The sequence below is a fragment of the Drosophila kikkawai genome, chromosome 2L, assembly GCF_030179895.1.
Source record: "Drosophila kikkawai strain 14028-0561.14 chromosome 2L, DkikHiC1v2, whole genome shotgun sequence".
NCBI lineage: Eukaryota > Metazoa > Arthropoda > Insecta > Diptera > Drosophilidae > Drosophila > Drosophila kikkawai.
Genome location: NC_091728.1, coordinates 20,545,666 through 20,566,454, shown reverse-complemented (window position 1 = coordinate 20,566,454; position 20,789 = coordinate 20,545,666). Strand labels below are relative to the sequence as shown.

Sequence of the window (20,789 nt, the reverse complement as noted above, 5' to 3'; positions counted from 1 at the left end):
ATACAATTAAGCAGCTCCGAAGATATTTAATCCAATCAATTTCTGGCTCACTTCCTGTTCGGGCAAATAAATCCCCAAAACGTCTGTTCCTAATTCCCTACTCTCTACCCCCGTTACAAAATCCCCACTAATCGGTATAAATCTCGCAACTAAACCGAAAATACGAACCATTAGCTCGGCTATCCACCTGATACATTATGCACCTGATACGGCCGAGACATTAATTTAAAGCCCCACAAAGGAAGGCAACCTTCGCTCCTTTGGTCCTTTCAGCAACTTGGCTTTGGCTTGAAGGGAGACAAGACAAAACCAATAAACCAAATGCTGAATAACAGCCTTGTTGCCGTCACAGACGAAGGTCAGAGGGCGGCTAATGGGGAGGCGGGGACCTTGGTTTATCGCTCAGACAACGCGCAATTTTTCGTTTTAATAACAATATTTACTCATCATAAAGTATAAATGAAGGCATAATGTGTTGACGTGATATATATGTATATATACTTGTTATGCAGACATAATGTGTACATACATATATCCCTGGGTATATCAGCATGTTGCTGCGTTGCTCGTCACAGCTGGCTGGCACGCCCACGTACGCGTAACGCCCCCTTTTTTCTCCTGGCTGCTGACACAAAAATTTCACGGCTGTTTCATCGCTGTTTTCCTGTTTCCTTTTTTTATTTTCTTTTCTTGTTTTCCATTTTCCTTCTTTTTTTTTTTCTTCTGTTGAGCCATTTTGTCGTTGTCTATGAGGACTTCACTTAGGTGACATACAAAATGCCAATATTTGCATGACAAGGGCCCCAGCGAACAGTGTAGCAGGAGGGGGGGAGAAGCTGCAAAGGCAGTTTGTTTGGCTCGTCAAAGATATTGGAAATTCAAATAAACAGACTAGCAAACAGCAGTCAACACAGAAAAAAAGTATTGTAAATAGAATAGAAAAGATAGAAAATTAAATAATATTTTTTTGGTCTGATAAAATATAATAGGAATTTATTTATTTATTTTAAAATTCGTTTATTATATAAAATACCCTTTAAAATAAAACACTTCTTGTTTTTCACTCAATTGCCTCGCAAATAAAATAAAAACCGTCGCCGCAAGGTTCGGTGGTCATGGTGCTATTGAAAATAGTAACACAGGCTTCCGTCTGGAAATAGTCCCTGGGCTCGTTGTGGGCCCACTTTAAAAAGGTAACATCCTTGCCGGAACTCAAAGAACTATACTTTTGTTCGCTGTCGTTTGTCAGTCTGCTAATATCAAGCCAATATTTGTGACGTGCATTGAGTTCCTCTTCGAATGCGGTCAGTTCCTCCTCGTTTCGGATGACTGCCAGGTAGGCGCCCATCTGGCGACACATGATCAAGGCACTATAGAAGTTTAGCCTGAAGCGATCTTCAATGTAGAAGAACCTTGACTTGATCTTTACAAAACCTCGTGGATTTATCCTGGTGGTGACGGATGTTTCAAATTTCAAGGATGCCTCACTGTCACTTAATTTCTCCTTGAGTTCCACCAGCTGTGCTTCCAGGCTCGCCAACTTTTCTTGGGTTTCGATGAGTTTAGCGGTCTGAGTATTGCCCATGAGATCAAACATAGGCTTGAAGGCATTAAAGCAATATCCACCACAGTGACTGGTAAGATCTGGGGAACTGGGATCTGCTGAAGATCCTTGGAGAAGAGCAGCAGCAATAACTGAGAGAAGCAGGATGATCTGCATACTGAATGTGAACGTCTACAAAAAGCAACTGATGCCAGATTTATAGGCTGACTCTCCTTTTAAAGACTTGGCAGGCTGATAGTATTTCTATTATTTCTTTTATTCCTTGAACCCCAGATCAGTACAGATTTGATGAGAGGTCTAGTGAGTCGCAGCATTTATAAATACTTGATAAGGTCGGGGAAGTCCCCTGGGATGTGCTATTAAACTTTGTAGCATCAGCAGATGAACTGAACTGTACGTTATCTCCGCTATAACGTTGGTGTATTCCTTATATATATTTTTTTTTCTTAAATAATCAAATTTGTTTAAGTATTTCCCTCACAGTGTAGCCCCAACAAAACGTGCTACACGTGCAGACTGGGAAATGGCGTTAGGTGGCGCCATTCCAGCTACTCTACTCCATTACCCTCTGGGCAAACAGCCTCCCCCTTCTCATTCCCAGCCCCACGGATTTTCCACTCTCTCTCCCCCGCCCCCGCCCTCGACAAGCCATCAATCAATGGGTCTTAGAGCATTTTGTTGCCTTCGATTTGTGGGCAAGCATTTAACGGGGCGTATACGCAATTAATGCGATGGAGAAATGAAGAGAGAACCTCTTTAAGGAGTTCCCTGATTCGAGCTTTCCAAGGTCGCATTCGTGAATGTTCTGCTCTAATTGCATTTTGCGAAAGTCGTTTTATTTTACCATCTTTTTTCTTTTTATTTTTCAAAGACAGCTTCTTGAATTTATACATTCCCTGTGTTGTTTCATCATAATTATCGAGATAATTGCGCACGCATCGTTAATTGGAGATGAATAAATGTCTAAGGGGGGGGGGGGGGGGGGGTAGGGTGTTTCTGCAGTGAAGTGGAGAAAATGAGAGAGACACGCAATTACCCTGAGCCGAGAGATGGGGAATGTCAGATAAGTGAGGAAAAGTGTTGATTATAATGAGCCATCTAACCGCAACTTTGGTCCAGATTTGCTTTGGTAATTATCAGGAACATCAAAGCGAGAAAAATCTAAGCTATCCCTTGGGGGAATTAACTTTTCCAATCAATATTATTATATCGAATTGACACTCGCCCACACAGAGTCCTTTGCCCCTACAAATCATTTGCATATCCTCTGCTGCTGCCAATCGGAGTGAAAAGAATCATAAATCAAGCTCAAAACAATCGAAAGTTTATTCAACTCCCTGGGCATTCATCACCACAAAAAAAACACAAAAATTGGGGAAATATACGTGAGTGAGAATAAATATTATTTATTTTCATTTGATAAATTCATCCACAATAATTCCCGAAAATCCAGCGAGATATGCGTGGCAATTCCGGTCTGAAATCTTCTCACTCAAACTTTTTTTTTCGTTTTTGGTTGGTTTCGGCTGTTAACCGAATTGTTATTAATTTTATAGGCATTTTGTGCGTGTTTTGCGTGTGCGTGCTGCTGGCAATCAGAGCCTCCAGACAACGACCCTGACCCCTGAACCCGGACCCCGGACTCCTGACTAACTGAACAAATGACAGACTGAAGAAGGGCGAATGGGAGGCCAAGTGGCTCAACAATGCGTAACAACAGGAAAGCAATAACAGTTTGCAATTAGCCCAAACGCGTTTCGGCCGCAACTTTATTTTGACACTGTCTACAAAGGGGTTTTTTTGGGAAGGGTGGGGTGTGGGGTATGTCTTTTGGGGGGGCGGAGTACAAGGTCAACGCATCAGGGCAGAAAATTGAAGAGCCAGATGAGGCTTCAGCTGATGAGTGAAGGTCGTCAATGTAGTTTCTTAGATAGAAAAACAAGGAAAACTTGAAATATGATTTTTAAATATTATCATTTATTATAAAAATTGTTTAAATTTAGTAAATTACAAAATTTCTTCAACATTAAAGGAAATTTACATTAATCATTCAAATTTTACTCTTAAAATAGTTGTATTCAAGAATAATAAATTAAATACACATTTTTAATGCTATTTTATAGTGTTCCTTTAACGAACTTTTAATGCAATTCTTGGCCATCTTGCCGTCAGTCCTTCAGATAAATAGTTTCTACTCCCCTAACAACCCTCGCTTCCTGAAGAGTTACTTACAATTTCCTCTGAGATGCCACCTCAGGGATAATAGGAGGGGACAGTATAATATCCCTGCCACTTTTCACCCAGCCCAAATCGCTTCTTAAGCAGTTTAGCATTAATTAAGTTGCAGTAGAAGTTGCAGACATTCGTCGTGGAGGCGGGGTAGCAGCTTTAGTCGCCAAAGTACTTCATTTAACTGTCTGTCTGTCTGTCTGCTGCTGGCCAAGCGATAAGCTCAGCCCTACCGCCCGCTAACTAACCCCCTTTTGGCCGCCTAACTAATTGCTGCCTTTTAACACTTGGCCAAATGCGTCGAGTGGAAATTCACTTGCCATCTATCTCGCTCGGCGAACGGTGTGCATTTCCTGGCCAGACACATACACACCTTCCCCGCCGACGGCCTGTGAAAATCGCCAGACCTTTTTGCCGAATGATTAACTGCGCAAAAAAAAAAAAAGAAAAAGGGGAAAATTCTTCAACGTTCCAAGCGTTCTTTATCAGACATCATCAGTTTTTCCGTCGCTTTTCTGTCGCTTTATGCGTCAGCGCACTAAACCAACATTTTTACACCTAAGAGCAGATCAATAAGACTCCGGATTGTGTGGGACCACGCCGGCCAGCAGCGGAACTCCGGCCGTAGTCGCCGTCCCAGCCGCAGTCGCAGTCGCAGTCGTCGTTGTCTGGCATTTAACGGTTGATTGAACCAAAGGGGCCCAGCATTTTCGGCCTCAATGAGTGCGAGACATGGCTAAGCGTATTAGCAGCCGCATTACCGTTAAGTTTACAGTTTAACTATTAAAGCGAAAGCCGGGGGAATCCCACCCACCACAATCCAACCACCCGCAATCCATTAGCCGACATTACGCATACGCCGCGTGGTGTCCATAAAAAATGCAACGCTGCATTGTTTAGCCAGCGAAACAGAACGCAGAATGCAGGAAAATATAAAAAACTGGGCATACAGAGGGGGGGAGAAAAGCAACGTAAGACTGGCGAAAAAAAAGGGCAAAGAAAAACTATAATAGAAATGGGGGGCGCATGGCAGGCGTGGCCACGTTCCTTTTACGTGCCTCGGCATGCAAAGTGCAAAGCTGCGAACTGCAGCTGGGGAATCGCATTTGTACCCATCCATATTGATGTACATACATGGAATGCATTTTATGATGAACATGGATTCATGACTCGTTTTTTTTTTCGAGGTTCGAGTTTAAATATTTATGGTTTTTCTTCTGGTTTGATGTGCGAGAAAGCGTGGGAATTTAAGAAAGATCAGAGAGTGTGGGAAAGTTATAAGCTTAAATGTTTTTTATAAACAGCGGAAATCAATTTGGGATTAATTTTAATTGGTGATTACATATATTTTTATAATTTTTAAATTTTTAAATTCTAGAAAAATAGCTTTAGAGTTTATCCTTCGAGCAAAAACTATCGAAAGTTCAATGATTAATCCTTATATTCTGTAGCTTCTACTCTTATTTTGTTATTCAAATTTCTCCTGTAATATTATCAGAAAAAAACCTTTGCAATTTAATAAATATAAATAACAATTCAATAATTCCACTTGGATTACAATTTGATTAAGACTGTACTGGACACTTGAGGCCTTATCATCTATCAAAGCAAATTATGCGCTAATCTTGTCCAGACATCGCTCCCCCTAACAAATGTTTGCCCTGCTTCTTAAGTATTTTCTCATTATTATATTATATATATATTGCTCTTTTGGCTTTTGGGCGTCGCATTGCAGCCAACAAATAAAAATATAAAAAAAATATATATATATAGAAAAGCAATACAAATCCACAAATCAAAATATATCTGAAATGTTTGAGGGGGCAGCGCGTTTCGGGGCGGTCTCCGCTGTCGTTTATTCTGTGGCACTGACATGCGACAAAGTTGCAGTTGAAATGGACCGCCAGATGGAAATGGAAATGCTTCTAGTTCCCTAGTATTATCCATCTCCCCCCTCTTGCCCTAATGACAGTGACCGGAGGGGGGGTAACCAGAACCCGAAACATATCCAGACAATTCTGAAGCTATGATTCTGATTCCGATTCCGATTGCCTGCCAAGAACCCCAAGAACTTCAGCGTTTGTTCACCCCTCTCTCCTTCTCTCTCTCTGGCTACATATTACCCGATTTTTCTTCAAATTTCCCGCTCTCCCCAAAAACGTGGCTGCCAAGAAATGTTTGCTCTAGAGATTTCTATGTTTCCAACACATTTATTAAAGCGAAAATATTGAGAGAAAGGGAGGAGGAGCCAGTGCAGCAAAGGCAGTAGTAGTTGTGCCTATGACAGCATTGGGTTTGGGGAGGTGCCGGTTGGATATTAATCATCGGGCAGACTTAAATTGCAAATGAAATCGGAATTGGGCAACGGTGCGTATGCGTATCGTAGTTGAGTAGTTCGAGGCGACGAGGGAGCCAGAAATTGGCAGACTCTGTCAAGCATTTTGTTGGCTGCAGCAAACACAAACATACATATTCAAATGTCATACAGAGGCAGAAATTCAGTTAAATACAAGGAAACGTAATTTTATTAAGCAGTGTTTGTTGGGTTAAAATTAACATATTTATGCTTAAATTCGAACTAAACAGGGAATTCCTTTAAGCAGTTACCAGAGTGTTTAAATAAATTAGGCAATTGAAATTAGCAGAGATAGGTATCTGAACTTGTCGCCCTAGAAAGTCTCTCAGAATGAATAATATTAACAAAAGATATAAATATTTAATACTAAGAAAACTATTAAAAATATTAAAAACGGATGTTACATTGATGACATTATTAATTTACCGGAAGAGAAATCTAAAGAGGTTTTATAAACAAATTTCTTACCAATTTATTTTATTTTTGTTGCTAAATTAGATTGCAAATATTTTCCTCTAATTATGAAATATACAAAATTATGCAACAGAAAAATATAAAAAACATATATATAACTTTCTTGGAAACGCTAAAATTATATTCTTAAAAAAACTATAATAATACATATCCTGTTTTCAATATTAATTCAAACTTTACATGCAAAAGACAGCTAGTATCTTGAAGAATAACGAATATAAAATATATTCTTTTCTGTGCAAATATATTCAAACATATACACACACACTCATAGAAACAGACAGAGAGAGGGATATCCATTAAACAAACACAGAGAAATCGCCGCTGACATAAAGCAGCAATGGCTGTCCTGGCAATGTCCTGGCGTTTTCCCCCCCTCGCTCGTCTAGCTGTCGCCTCGCTGGCGCCAGCTGTCGCCTGCCTTAACTTGTGCCCCCAAAAACCTCCACATTCTCCACATATGAGAATGCTCTCTCTCTGTCACACACTGGGATGCTCTGTTCTGTACTGTATCTCTGAGATACATCAGCATATTGCCGCTTGTTGAGGCATTTTAAATAATTTGTCCCTCCCGTTTGCATATTTGCAGGTCCCGCCACCGTCCAGATGGTGTCCCAGAACCGACCGCCGCCCCCGATGCCGGTGCCCGTCCAGGTGCCGCAGTACGTCAACGAGAATGGAACGCTCACCCATGTGATGCTATCGCCACAGCAGTACCAGCAGCTGCATCCTGGCCAAGGACACCTCCATCCAGCACCATTCGTAAGTGGACTAGTATTTATTTATTACTTTGAGCTTAGATATATGTTTATTTTAATTTGGGAGCATTCTCCTCTGCCAGGAAAAGTACTTTTAAATATAAAAATAATTTTTAAAGGTATATATAATTTTTTGTTTGGGTTTTAAATATATTTTTAAATTGAAAAATAAATATTTAAAAATATAGAAAAATTTTAAATACTTTTTTAAATAATTTTAAACAGAAACAAAAATATTTAAAGTTTATAAAAATGTTCTATATAAATCTATAAAATATTTGAATATTTAAACATTTTTAAATTGAATAAATAATATTTAAAAATATATAAATATTTTAAAGGCATTAATAAAATTATTTTAAATATAAAAAAAAATATGCAAAATATATATAAAATTTCCATATGAATTTTAAAATATTTTTAAACAGAAAAAAATATATTATAAATATGGAGATATATTAAATAAATATAGATATCACCTTAGTACAAAAAAAAACAAGAAAGGAAGCTAACTTCGGCACGCCGAAGTTTGTATACCCTTGCAGATTGGTTTCGATGTTTATATTATAGATTTAAATACTGTAAACACTCACAAAACAGAGTTTCATTACATTTTACCTATACTTATTATGTTTAAAGTTTGACAGTTACAGTTTTACATTCCCAGTTTTACATTTTCTCTACATCTACCGATCGGTTTATATGGCAGCTATATGATATAGTTGTCCGATTTTTATGAAATTTATTCCACAATTCTAGAATAATAAAAAAACCTTATATCTCAGAGTAGATAAACATACGTTGAAAAACAACGAAACTATAATTTTTTTCCTATTTATTTCACGACCGTTCCTATGGCAGCTATATCATATAGTCGTGGCCATATCTAAAAAATGGTGCAAAAATGTTGAAAAACAGCAAAGTTATAATTTATTTTATAAAAATATATCGAACATTTGTATGGCAGCTATATGATATAGTCGTCCGATCCGGCCCGTTCCGACATATATAGCAGTGAGAGCATATAGAAGACTATATGAAAAGTTTCATTCAGATAGCTTTAAAACTGAGGGACTAGTTTGCGTAGAAACAGACAGACAGACAGACAGACGGACAGACGGACAGACAGACAGACGGACAGACAGACAGACGGACAGACGGACATGGCTAGATCGACTCGACTGTTGATGCTGATCAAGAATATATATACTTTATAGGGTCGGAAACGTCTCCTTCACTGCGTTGCAAACTTCTGACTGAAATTATAATACCCTGCAAGGGTATAATAATATTAAATACCCACTAGTCAATATTAATACTTTGAAAAATGACTACAGCTAGTTTTTTATTCCTGTAAATATTTTACCAAGTCTTAAAAAAACTATATATACCTTTAATAGTACGTTTTAAATAGTTCTCTCAAGGACCTAGAATTTTTCCTAACACAAAACGAAATAAGCTTTTCCTAGAAATATTTTAAAGTTTACTATCATCATTTTCCATTTCCATTTAAATTAGTTTTTCCTGACAATTCCTTGGCAACAAATCAATGTAGTTAAAAATAAATTACTCTCTATACTAATCAATATTTTTTACAACTTTATAAACTTGTTCTAACAACTTTAAAGTATTTAAAGTGCCTCAAGTGTAGTTCAAGCGTAGTTCCAGTAGCCAAAGCAAACAATGTCGAGCCTTTTCAGTAAATGAATTAATTAAACCCAGACGATGCTCAGGCGACTTGAAACAATAGAATCGGGGCAAAACCAAACAAGCGGCACACAGCACAGAGCCAATCGAATTTATAGAGATATATAGTATACCTTATCGGAAAGGGAAGAAGACGCTATCTCATTTCCATACCATTAGAGAGGGGACTTCCTCCCCGGCGCCGCTTATCAATTAATTGACAGCTAATTGAGCGAACAACCAGCAATCAGCAGAGCCAACGACGGCGATTCCCCCGATATTTCCATTCGGGGGCGTCTGTAAAAATAATTTATTGGCCAAACAAAAACCCGATTGGATCCGGGTGAAGCTGTATGTTAGTTGTTCCTGGAAAACACTGAACACTGAAAAGCCATTCTCATTCGAATGCAACTGCCAGCGACTCGTGCGCTTAGCCATAATGAAACCGAGCCGGGGGGCCCCTGATAAACAACAATGGCAGGGGAAATGGGTAAACTTTTAGCTAAACAACAATTAAAATAAAGTTTAAACAAAAGCGGAAAAACAGTTGGCCAGCTGTCGGCACTTGTGCATTTATAATTTTATTATATATGTATATCGTTAAGCTTGAGTTTAGTTTATAAACTGCAATATCGTTTCGAGTCGCGGAAATCGCCGGGGAGGATAAAGTGTGAAAATTGTGTGACTAATTAGTCCATTTCGCATTATACTCCAAAGTTCTCAAAGTGCTTAAATCTCTGACTCACTGAGTGCAAATATTTGAATAGGAAACAAATGCATTCTCTTGTCAGTTTTATTTGCTGTCTGTTGTGTTCGAGCCCCTGAAAACCGTTTCATTGCATTTCGCGAGCTGTCGTTTAGGCGTGAGCTTTGACAATCGATCAGCGCGCGAGCTGTTTGGCCAAGATACTATTTGTCTTGAATGCTAATTAGTCAGTTGAGAGTAGGGACACACCCTGGAAAGGGGACAGTTATAAGAAAAGAATGCTTTGACATATAAGTTCAGTTTTAATAGAGATCAGAAAACCTTTTTTCTCTTTAATCATAAAATGTGGCCTTGCCTTTTCTGCTTATATTTTTATAGTCACTTTCAAGGGAATAAATTATTGCATTTATTTATAGTATATTTTCTTTGGAATACTTTTTTTTAAACAGCCATTTGAAATGTAAGTGCAAAAAAATTATCTGTAAAATATTCATAGCTTTTACAATTTGATTAAATGATATGGAAATACAAAAATAAATGCAAGGCTTTTTTACACAGCTATAAAAACACAGAGACGGCAAAGCTATTTAAGGCAATGTTTATATAAAACAATAATTCTTGTTATTTTTAAATATTACACTAATAATAATTGATTTATTTCCTGAGTCTTAAGGGAGTTTATTAGGTTTTAAAGTGGTGAATTTAATAATTTCTAGGGAATTTTCTTTTATTTTAATAATTTCGTGTTGTGTTTGGGTTTCTATATTTTTAATACCCATATTTATTTTTTTTTTTATATTGTAACCCCATAAAAATATTTATATTTTTTCATATTAATATAATGAAATTCATTTAAAATCAAGAGACGCTTAGCTATGATTTAACTAATACAAATTGCAGTCATTTAGATTTATTTCCCCATTTTTTTCGGCCATTAACATGCGAAACTATTTCGTTGGCCTGACAGCAGCAGCGTTGGCCAAGTTCATAGCCTGGGCCCATGCATTCCATTTAAATTGCCTCGCTAATTTGCAAAATGGCAAAAAGAGACGCTTGTTGTTAGCCAAAGCAGATGAGCGTTACCCATTCACATCACGTTCGAAAAATCCGCTTCGGCCTCCCAACTGTTGCTCCGGTCGCTATGCCACTTATGTCTAATAATTTAATAATAACAATTTCATTGTCCAACATAAACATTCCCATCATTTCCTTTATGTGCAGAAATTGTTAACAAAGAAATACATTTCGGGTCGAAATTGAAATACATTTTCCGTTTCCATGGCGGTAAATTCAGTGACCCCTTGGAATGAGATATGCTCGTGACTTGGTCCAGACTGAAAATTGAAATGGGAATCGGAATTGGAATCGGCATTGGCATCGACAGCGGCATATTCCGGTTCTGGCATAGCGCCTAGCGCAATTTAAATTCTATGGTTCAGCTCCCTCCCCGCCACCTCCCCACTTACGGTTATTTATTGTATTATATTATCAATCGCTCAATTAACATCAGAATTAATTGCATTGTGAATTATTATATAATTTCCCATTGATTACGCGCTTTGCCGCTTGCAGCAGTGCGGGATTTATAATTTGCTGACACTTCCAGCGGTGATTTACTTATTTTGTGTTCTGTAGACAAATCAAATAAATCTTTTTTCCCCCCATTTATTATGTTTTGTCAGTAGCAAAAAAAAATATATATATTTGACAAGCTCAAAATTAATTCCACTTAATTACAGCTAAAGTTCATGGGGTTAATTGGAAAATGGATGCTTGTTTAATAAACAAACTAAATAGGAGGCATTAAATTGTATTAAAAGTGGACACTAGAGCATCTATATTTTATGTGTTTAATATTTAGATGAAACATTTAATTAGAATTTGTATAAATATGCAAGGTAATTGGGAAATTTAATCTTTAATTTAATTGTTCAGTATTTAAAGGTTTAAAAAATTGTTTGTAAATTTTAAAATTATATGCAAAGTGAGCTTAACTAGTTTTTACTAACAACTTACAGCCTTCAGCCTTTTAATCAATTTTTAATACCTTTCTACTACTGTTAAATATATAAATTTAATCCCTTTACATTTCTATAATAATTTTTCTTATAAGAAGAATAAATTAATTACATTTTGAAGGTTTAAATTTTGTATTTTTACATTTATTATCAACAAATTACAGCCTTTAGCTTTTTTAAATCCATTTTTAATACCTTTTTACTACTGTTAAATATTTAAATAAAATCCTTTCACCATTCTAAAATATATTTTTCTATAAGAAATGCATATTCCCGCCACCCTGCCAGCTGTCAGATCCTTAAATACCCCCGTTTAGGCCAACTAAAGACTCCATTTGCATAACAATTTGTAGACCCAACAGCGGCTGCTGCTGCTGCTGTTGTTTTATCTTCGCCAGTGCAAGCCATTAAATGTTGCTAGTTGATCGTCGTGCCCGCTGCTGGCAACATTGTTGCTCATGACTTTTAATTGAACTCCAAGCCAAAGCTGAACTTTGCTGTCACATTTTTACATAACTCGCCGCCAGTGTGCTGGCTGGCTGGCTTGGTGGTTACCTGGCCGATCCTATTGCCATTTTCTAGCAGTGAAAAACCTGATTAATGCGGAGCCAACAACAAGCAACAACTTCATCCGCCTCGGACTCAGATTTCCAGCCTGGACACACACAGCACAGCACACACAACACATGTGGCTTCGTCACGCTTTGTTGCTGAAATGAAAGTGCCGGCGGTGGTGGTGGCATGGCTGCTCGACTGACTCCACTTTACTCTATGACTGACTGGGGCTGAATTTTCCTTGACTTAATTAACAATTTGCGGGCACAGCATTGCAGAAAAACAAACACTGAGGTTGGGTAATATCTGTGCAGAGGGGGATCTTTCTAACCAAGAAACTAAGGCAAAAATTAAATATTTAAAGAATTTTTAAATATAGTTTAGAGCAAGAAGATAAATCTCTGGTAACTTAACTTTATTTTAGACCCCTTTTTCTAGTAAGCCTCTGTCTTGGCCATCGCAGTGAGAGATTCGCAGAGCAGCAAGCAAGCACCTAACAAATGGCAGCTTCCGCTTGTGTGTTTATGTGGAAATGTTTATAATTTGATTGTATGCTAATTTGCATAACGTTCGTCGTGGTTGTCATTGTTGTTGCTGGTGTTGTTGTAGCTGGAAGTATCCATTATGCAACTTGAGTTAATGCACTCGAAATAACGGCATCTGTCGCACCATTGAAACCGAAAACGAAACCGTAAACTCCCTCGCAGAACTGTGTTTTCCATGCGTTAATCCGGCTTCTTTTGTCTCGAATTTATTATTTCTGTTGTTTCGAGCATAAAGAGTGGCGAAAAAAGAAACTCATTAACTTTGACCCATATTTATTATTATTTTTTGTTCATAGTTTATGACCATCCCAAAAACAGAACCATGGAGAATCGTACACATTTTGCGAGAGCAAATTAGTGAACAATTAACGCTTTTAAAGTTTTAAAATTGCACAATCCTTGCAAAAAGCTTGGCAAAATTAGTGTAATTTTTGGTGTACAAAAAAAATGAAATCATTTACTACAGTTTTGCAGCAAATTATCAATCATCAGGCCAAGCCAAGCCAGGCCACTTTGGCAACAATTTTTAGTTAATATCTGTAGCATGCGGGCGTGGCTAATAGCTGTTGCCCATATAAACCGCAAAAAAGAGCAATTTATTTAATGGTCTCTGCCGGCTAAAATTTAGTTTAAAGTCTATTAAACAGGCGCGGAAAATAAAATTAATTATTATTCAAAGAACCAAACTTTTCTTATAGAAAAAACTAAACAAACTCTTTTATATATTTTACAGAATTTGTATTAAAATTAAATTTAAGAAATTTTTCGAATTTGTAATAAAAATCCGAAATATTTATTTATTTTTTATTTTTAATGCATTAAAACAAACTTTTGTTACAAAAAAAACTATACAAACTCTTTAATATTTCACAGAATTCTTATTAAAACTAAATGTAAAAAAAGGTCTACAAAAAACCAGGTTTTAATTTGTATTTCATATTTTTGATGTAATTTTTTAATGCATTAAAATGCTTATTTTAAATATTAACACTTTTTTAAAGCAATTTTAAAAGTACGCGCCAAGTGTCTTCCTTACGTTGTTTGATTACGTTTTGTTTAGCGTAGTTTCAAACCGCTGCTCCTCAAAGTTATCTAGTCTGGCAACCTGGCACATAAGTGTGCCCAGATGCCGTATTCTTGTTGTATCGGTTTTGTGCGGTCACACCACTCAGCTGTTTACTTCTAAATTTTATATATTTTTACTCGTTTTCCTTATTATTTAAACTATATAACGCAGGTTAAACTAGTTCCTAGCCAAACTTAAGCACCTGAAGAAGTGCCTAGGGAATTTAATGCCAAGTGAATTAAAGTAGAACAATTACAACGCAGCAACTTCCTGTTGCCTGATAAGAAATTGGCAAATAAATTAGTTATTTGTTATCAGTGTCGGCGTTGTAGTGTGTTTTTTACGAGCCGCAGACAGATATTTATAGCCAGCGTGGACAAAAGTTGACGTGGTACTTGTCTTAGAGAGATCTTTCCATGTGGAAATGGAGGAGCAGCCAGGGAATAGTGAAAAGGCAACCAGGACAACCCGAGTGGTTTTTAAAGTACTTAATTGTTATTAATTAAATATAAATATATGATATATTAATACATTTATTTGTTCCTTTACTATTTCCAGATAAGCGCCAATGGCACTTCGCATTTCTACACCCCAGTGGCAGGTTTTCCTGGGCCAGGACCAGCGGGCAATTACCATTTGCCACCGCCGCCGCCGCCCCAGCAACAACAGCAGCAGCAGCAGGCTCAAGGAGCACCACCTGGGGCCGCAGGACCACCAGCAGGAGCAGCAGTTGCTGGAGGAGCGCCTCCACCAGCGGGAACAGCGGCCGCCGCTCACTCCCACAGCCACACACACACCCACAACCATCCTCAGCAGCCACAGCAGCAACACAACCAGGCTCACACACATTCCCCGCACTCGCCATCGCCGCCAAATTACCGGGATGAGCGGAGTCAGCGGCAGCACACGAAGCTGCTAAGAAAGCTGGAGAAGCAGAGGGAGTCAAGTAAGCCTCAAGATTCCCAAGATCCTCTAAAACATTCAACTAAATCCACTTTAATTTCCCTTTAGATCCTCAGTTGTCCACGCCACCCACACACTCGCCTTCGCCTCGTCGTGCCAACGAACTGAATGGTCACAACAACAACAATAACATTCCTTTGGGGGTGCTGCCCCTGCCGGCTCACCTCACCAACCATCACCACCTGGTGGGACGCAGGATTCCCCCACAGCAGCAGCCGGGACATCCTGCCCAGCACAGGAACGGTAATCCCCAGCAGCAGCAGCAGCAACAACAGCAGCCGCATCATCCCCAGCGAACTGGAAGCAGCGTGGGCGGAGCCAGCTCTGTGGGAACCTCGGACGATGGCGAGGACAACTCCAGTTTGGCTGGCGAAGATGAGGAGGAGGAGTACCAGGCCTCCATTGTAGACCAAATCTCGGCCATCGAAAAACCCGAGGTGATAGATGTGACCTCGCGAGCGGCCAAGATCATCTGGGAATCCCCGGCCCTGGCGGATGCCCTTGTGGTGGACATGCGACAATTGCGCTACCAAGTGCTCCTCAGTGACTCGGGGAAGCAGTGCAAGTACAAGAGTCTGTACATGGGCGAGGCCTACGAGTGCATTGTGCAGGATCTGCAGCCGGGACAGGATTATCTGGTGCGCCTGCAAGTGCACTACCAAAAGCTCCATGGGACTGTAAGCGAGCCGGCCGAATTCCGGACGCCAGCCTGCGAGCCGGATCAGCCGCCGCCGCCAAAACTGGTGTCGCGCACCAAGAACTCGATCAATCTGCGATGGGCTGCCCCGGCAGCCAACGGATCGAGCATCCAGCACTACCTGCTGGAGTACGACGAGGGTAGGGCGACGCAAAAGTTCGTGGAGCTGGCCAAGATCAAGGCCAAGCACTATGTCATTGGAAAACTCCAACCCACCACTGTCTATAGCTTCCGCTTGGCGGCGGTTAACGAGGTGGGTCAGAGTCCCTACTCCCCGGTAGCCAGCTACAGCACCTCCGGCAATCCACCGCCCGTGCCCAGGCCACCGCAGCTGCTGGCCAACAGCTCCAGCTCGCTGAAACTGGGTTGGGAGCGAAGGGCGCAGGATGGGGACTTCCTGCTGCAGCTGCAGGATGCGGAATCCGGCCACGGTTACCTGAACACCTACAAGGGCACGGAGCTGCAGACGGAGTGCCTGCAACTAAGGCGGGCCAGCAGCTACCAGTTCCGTCTGCGTTCGGAGAACGAGGCTGGAGTGTCGCCCTGGTCGCCGGAGGTCAGCTATCGGACGCTGGCGGAACGGCCTAGCAGGCCGGGCAAGCCCCAGGCCAAGGGCAAGATCCATGGGACACACTTTAAGGCCAGGTGGGATGCTCCTGGAGACTCTGGCGGCGCCGAGATCCTTCGCTATCACCTCGAGCTGAGCGCCGCGGGTCCGATGTTCGAGAGGATCTACAGTGGCGGCGAAACGGAGGCCATGTGCGAGCGCCTGCAGCCGGGAACGACCTATGCTTTACGTGCCTGCTGCGAGGGTCCGGCGGGACAGAGTCCCTACTCCGACATTGGGCATGTGACCACGGAGGCAGTGCCACCGTCCGCTCCGCCACCGCCCCACTGCACCGATCCGCCCTCGCCCTACGCCGCCCTCCTGAAGCTCCAGCATCCGGAGTACAATGGCGGGGCTCCGGTCTTGGAGTTCGAGGCCCAGATGCGGCGCCTGGAGCAGGTGCAGCCACCGCAGTTGGTCTACCGCGGCAAGCAGGCCTACTTTGTGGCCCAGGACCTGATCCCCGGCAGCATGTACGAGGCCCAGGTGAGGGCCATCAATCGCATTGGCGCTGGAAACTGGTCGCAGTGGATGAGATTCACGGCGGCCGCAGCGGCGCCTGGGGTGCCCGAGGAGTTGCGCGTGCTGGTCAAGTCGGCCACCCATCTCAGCGTGAGCTGGCAGCCTCCACTGCAGGACAATGGAGCGGCGGTGACTAGCTACACTCTGAAGAGTGCCAGCCAGGAGAGGAGGGACCAGGAGCAGGACCAAGACCAGGTTAAGGAGCCGCCCAGCTCCGAGTTCCACAACTGCTATCAGGGTGCACTGACCAGCGCAGAGCTAAGGAACCTCTCACCCTTCACGCGCTACCATTTCCGCATCCTGGCCACCAATGCCGCCGGCACAGGATCCTCCTCCGACGTGATAAGCGTGTGCACGCCTGCCGCCGTGCCGGGAGCACCGCAGATGCAGGGCTACGAGTTCACCGCCCAGGAGGTCACCCTCAACTGGACACAGCCGGCGGCCCACGGTTCGCCCATTTGCTCCTACAACATCGAGTACGGGGAGCGGACCATTGCCACGCCGGATGCCTGCACGCGGTACACGGTCAGTGGTTTGTCGCCCGAAACGGGCTACAAGTTCCGCGTCCAGGCGGTCAACGCCATCGGAGCGGGTGCCTTCAGTGCCTATGCCAAGCTGACAACCCAGCCGGCACCGCCTTCGCCACCGCGCCTCGAATGCAGCGGCGCCGGCCACAACTACATCAAGCTAAAGTGGGGAGAGAACGCCTCCGCAGGCAAGCAGGGCAACGGAGGATCCTCCCCCGGCGACTTCACCAAGTACTTTGTGGAGATGTATGTGGCCAGGGCCAAGCAGTTCCAGTCCGTCTACGCCGGCACCAATTGCATGTGCAAGGTGCACAAGCTGCAGGAGCGCAGCAGCTACACGTTCCGCATCTATGCCCACACGGATCGGGCCGGCGATGGTGACTACTCGGAGGATTTCGTCTTTGAGACCTCGGCCACGCTGCCGGCAAACATCAAGGCGCCGCGTGTGGTCCAGGAGGGCAGCGTCTGCCTGATGGACCTGCCCGGCCAGCTGGGCATGCAGCTCACTTTGGAGTGGCAGCACTCGAAGAACTCCTTCCACGATCGCGTGGAGTACGAGCTGCAGTATGCGGTTTTGGGAGCCTCCGACCTAGAGGCCGAGTCCCTGTCCCCCAAGGGTCGCAGCAGCAGTTCCAGTGGAAGCTCCAGCGGAGCTCCCGTCAACTTGGCCAACCAGGACTACAGGCAGTTGTACCGCGGACCCGAGACCAAGTTCACCATTGACAATTTGGCCGCCGGCACCTGCTACCAGTTCCGTGTGTGTCCCGTGAGGATAGCCGCCGGCGGCGAGCTCCTATACGGTCAGCCGTCGAGTCCGCTGAGATATCAGGTGCCCAGTGAGCTGGATCCCAGCTCGGCGACCTGCCACCACCACCTGCATGGGTCCACCACAGCTCCGGCGGTGGCCAGCCAGAGGAGCAGCCGAAAACTGTCGGCGGGCAATGGCTCGGCCAATGGCCTGCACATGAGATCGGTGAGTGCCTCGGCGATTAGTGGGGCAAGCGGGGTGGGTGCGGATCCCGTGGCCATTGGAAGGCTGCAGCAGGAGCTGTCCGGCTTCAATGCATGCGCGGATCCCCTGCATCACCATCATCATCATCACCATCACCACCACCAGCAGTGCGGCGGCGGTGGTGCAGGAGCAGGAGGAGGAGTCAGTGGTGCCGGTGCCACGGATTCGCATCATCAACATCAGCATCATATGCATCACTCGCATCACATGCACCATGCCCACCATCCGCACACCGGCGGCCTGGCTTTGGGCGCCAACTCCTCGAGCGCCGCTGCCTCCTCCTCTTCCTCCTCCTCAACTGCGGCGGCGGCGTCGGTCATCTCATCCAGCCTGGCCCACTCCGGGGGACTGCGTCGAATTGTTAGCAAGCTGACATCGCTGTACTCCAACCGAAAGCGGCTGAGTGACCAGCAGAAGGCAGTGTGCATTGTGGTCTCCTTCCTGGTGGGCACTTTTCTGGTCGCCATGCTGGTCAACATGCTGAGGGGTTAAGAGGCCAAATCATCGCAAGAACCACACACAAAAATAAAAATACAGGCAAAAAGGTAAAAAAAAAAATAAGAAAACCTAAAAAAACACACTTTTGCAGGAAAGCCACAGAGATCGCCATAGATTTTAAATCAATTTAAAAAGGCGCCCAAAAGTATGCAATGATATCCATTTTATATCCCAAAATTCCTATGAATTTGTTAAGGGTTTCATGGCCCGGATGCCCTTTCCCTGAAATGCATTTGAAATCCGCAGCGATCTGTGTGGCCCTCCTGTTTGTCTCAAAGAAGTGATTTCAAAAACCCATTAGTTTGTAATTATGTATTTTTTATATATACAATGTGTAACAGAATCAACAAACAAAATCAAAAAACAACAACTGTATATTGTCTAATTTTAATCAAAACAAAAAAAAATGGAGAAACGAGAAGAATGCAGATGGCAGGAAATCAAATGGAAACGGAAACGGAAGAGAGAAAGGCAGAATCCCCAATTAAATGTATTAAATGTACACAAAGAAACACATTCACAAACAGCTAAACATGTTAATAATGGTATTTACTTATATATAATATTTGTTGTCACAAAAAACGAAAGTTTAATCTCCAATATGTGCTATAAACAAAACGAAAAAAAGAGCTGAAAAACATAAAAAACAAAACTACGGGCTCTTTTCCAGTACTTGTCTAAATCTCTGCTTCTCAAACAGCTTCTATCTGTCGCGCATTTGCTCTCTCCCCCTCTCCCTCTCTCTCGCTCTGCCTCTGTGTGCGTGAATGTAAAATACGTGTGAATTTTTTGTACAAGACTTTTTTTGTAAAGTGTATTCCAAACGAAATCGTAGTTAGCTTGGTCCAACAAATTGCACCAACAACTAAGTAGCTAAACGGAGTAAACAAATTGAGAGGAGGTCGCTGGATATTGGTGGCAGGGGGGAGGCGAGGGGGGCCCGAGAGCAAATGCAAAATAATTAAACGAAAAAATGTATGAATTTATTAGACATTACTACACTAGCAAAAACAAAAAATACAAACAAGTATTCAGTGCTCTGTACAATTGTGTTTTTCCCCCAAAAAACAAAACAAAACAAAAACGCTCCAATCTAAGCCGAAATATATATACAAAGAATATATATGTAAAACAGCAGACGCTTCTTTCATTCTCACAACAAAACCTTTTTATACGAATTATTACAACAATTTATTAATAAAATGAAAACATATTAAATACGACAACCAGAAACCCAAGGCGAACGGCAACCCCCCAAGTTGGGGCTGCTATATTCTGTTGACAAAACAAACTGTTGCATTTCAACTAAATAAAATAAAATAACATAAAAACAAAACAACCAACTAAACAAATATGAAACCCTGCTATATAGCAGCCCCAACTAGGGGCCAAAGTGATTTATATTCCAATTATTATTATTTTTCTAATTAAATAAATTAAAACTAAATGTAATTGTTTCTTTCCATAGCATTTAATGTGAATTATATACAAAAAAGAAAAACCGGCATCTTATCTAAAAAAAATCATGAAAACCTAAAAAAAAAAAACACAAAACAAAACAAATGTTTGTTCATGTAAAGCATAAACATTTGCTTGATGCAAATTAAAAAAATTATATATATATAAATAAAACATAAACTTAAATCGGAATCAAATGATAAATAAATGGAAATTATGTATGTTTCTATGTTTACAAACTTATAAAATTTATTTGCAAAATATATATATATATATATGAAACATTAAAATAAATGCGATATACAAATAATAAAAAATACAAAGCTTGAGTTTCATTTGGGGATCATTTTTTTTCAGGGGAATAATAAAAATATGGTTAAAATATCACTCGCACTCCAATAGCGAAAACGAGAGCGTGCGCAGGGATCTGGGAAGCACAAGTTCATCAAGTTCATTGTAATTGTTGATTGATGATCACCTGATCGGCAGAGGTGAAGCTGGAGGAGCGAGCAGCTGGGATGACAGATCTCAACTCGATGGCAGTGGAG

General features: G+C 41.8%; 2 protein-coding genes across 5 annotated transcripts in view; one reads left to right on the top strand and one right to left on the bottom strand.

Annotated features, from left to right (window-relative positions):
- The window catches only part of mtgo (miles to go), a 144,040-nt gene extending 123,664 nt beyond the window's left edge, over nucleotides 1–20,376 (top strand). For 2 of the 4 annotated variants that reach the window (XM_017163693.3, XM_017163694.3), the window contains 3 exons: nucleotides 7,213–7,385; nucleotides 14,516–14,903; nucleotides 14,969–20,376. In XM_017163693.3, the coding sequence (XP_017019182.1) occupies nucleotides 7,213–7,385; nucleotides 14,516–14,903; nucleotides 14,969–18,777 (4,370 nt within the window). In that variant the 3' untranslated portion in view covers nucleotides 18,778–20,376. Of the gene's footprint in view, nucleotides 1–7,212; nucleotides 7,386–14,070; nucleotides 14,442–14,515; nucleotides 14,904–14,968 lie in introns of those variants that run through there. The other 2 variants (XR_011444400.1, XM_017163695.3) reach the window with 2 other exon arrangements.
- LOC121502479 (C-type lectin 37Db-like) lies at nucleotides 969–1,759 on the bottom strand. Its single transcript, XM_041776130.2, has one exon. It carries the CDS (start codon nucleotides 1,718–1,720, stop codon nucleotides 1,061–1,063), a length of 660 nt encoding a protein of 219 aa, XP_041632064.1. The 5' UTR covers nucleotides 1,721–1,759; the 3' UTR covers nucleotides 969–1,060.
- Nucleotides 20,377–20,789: the final 413 nt, after the last annotated feature.

Coding starts and splice junctions, on each gene's coding strand:
- LOC121502479 (XM_041776130.2), bottom strand. CDS start 1,720: ATGCAGATCATCCTGCTTCTCTCAGTTATTGCTGCTGCTCTTCTCCAA.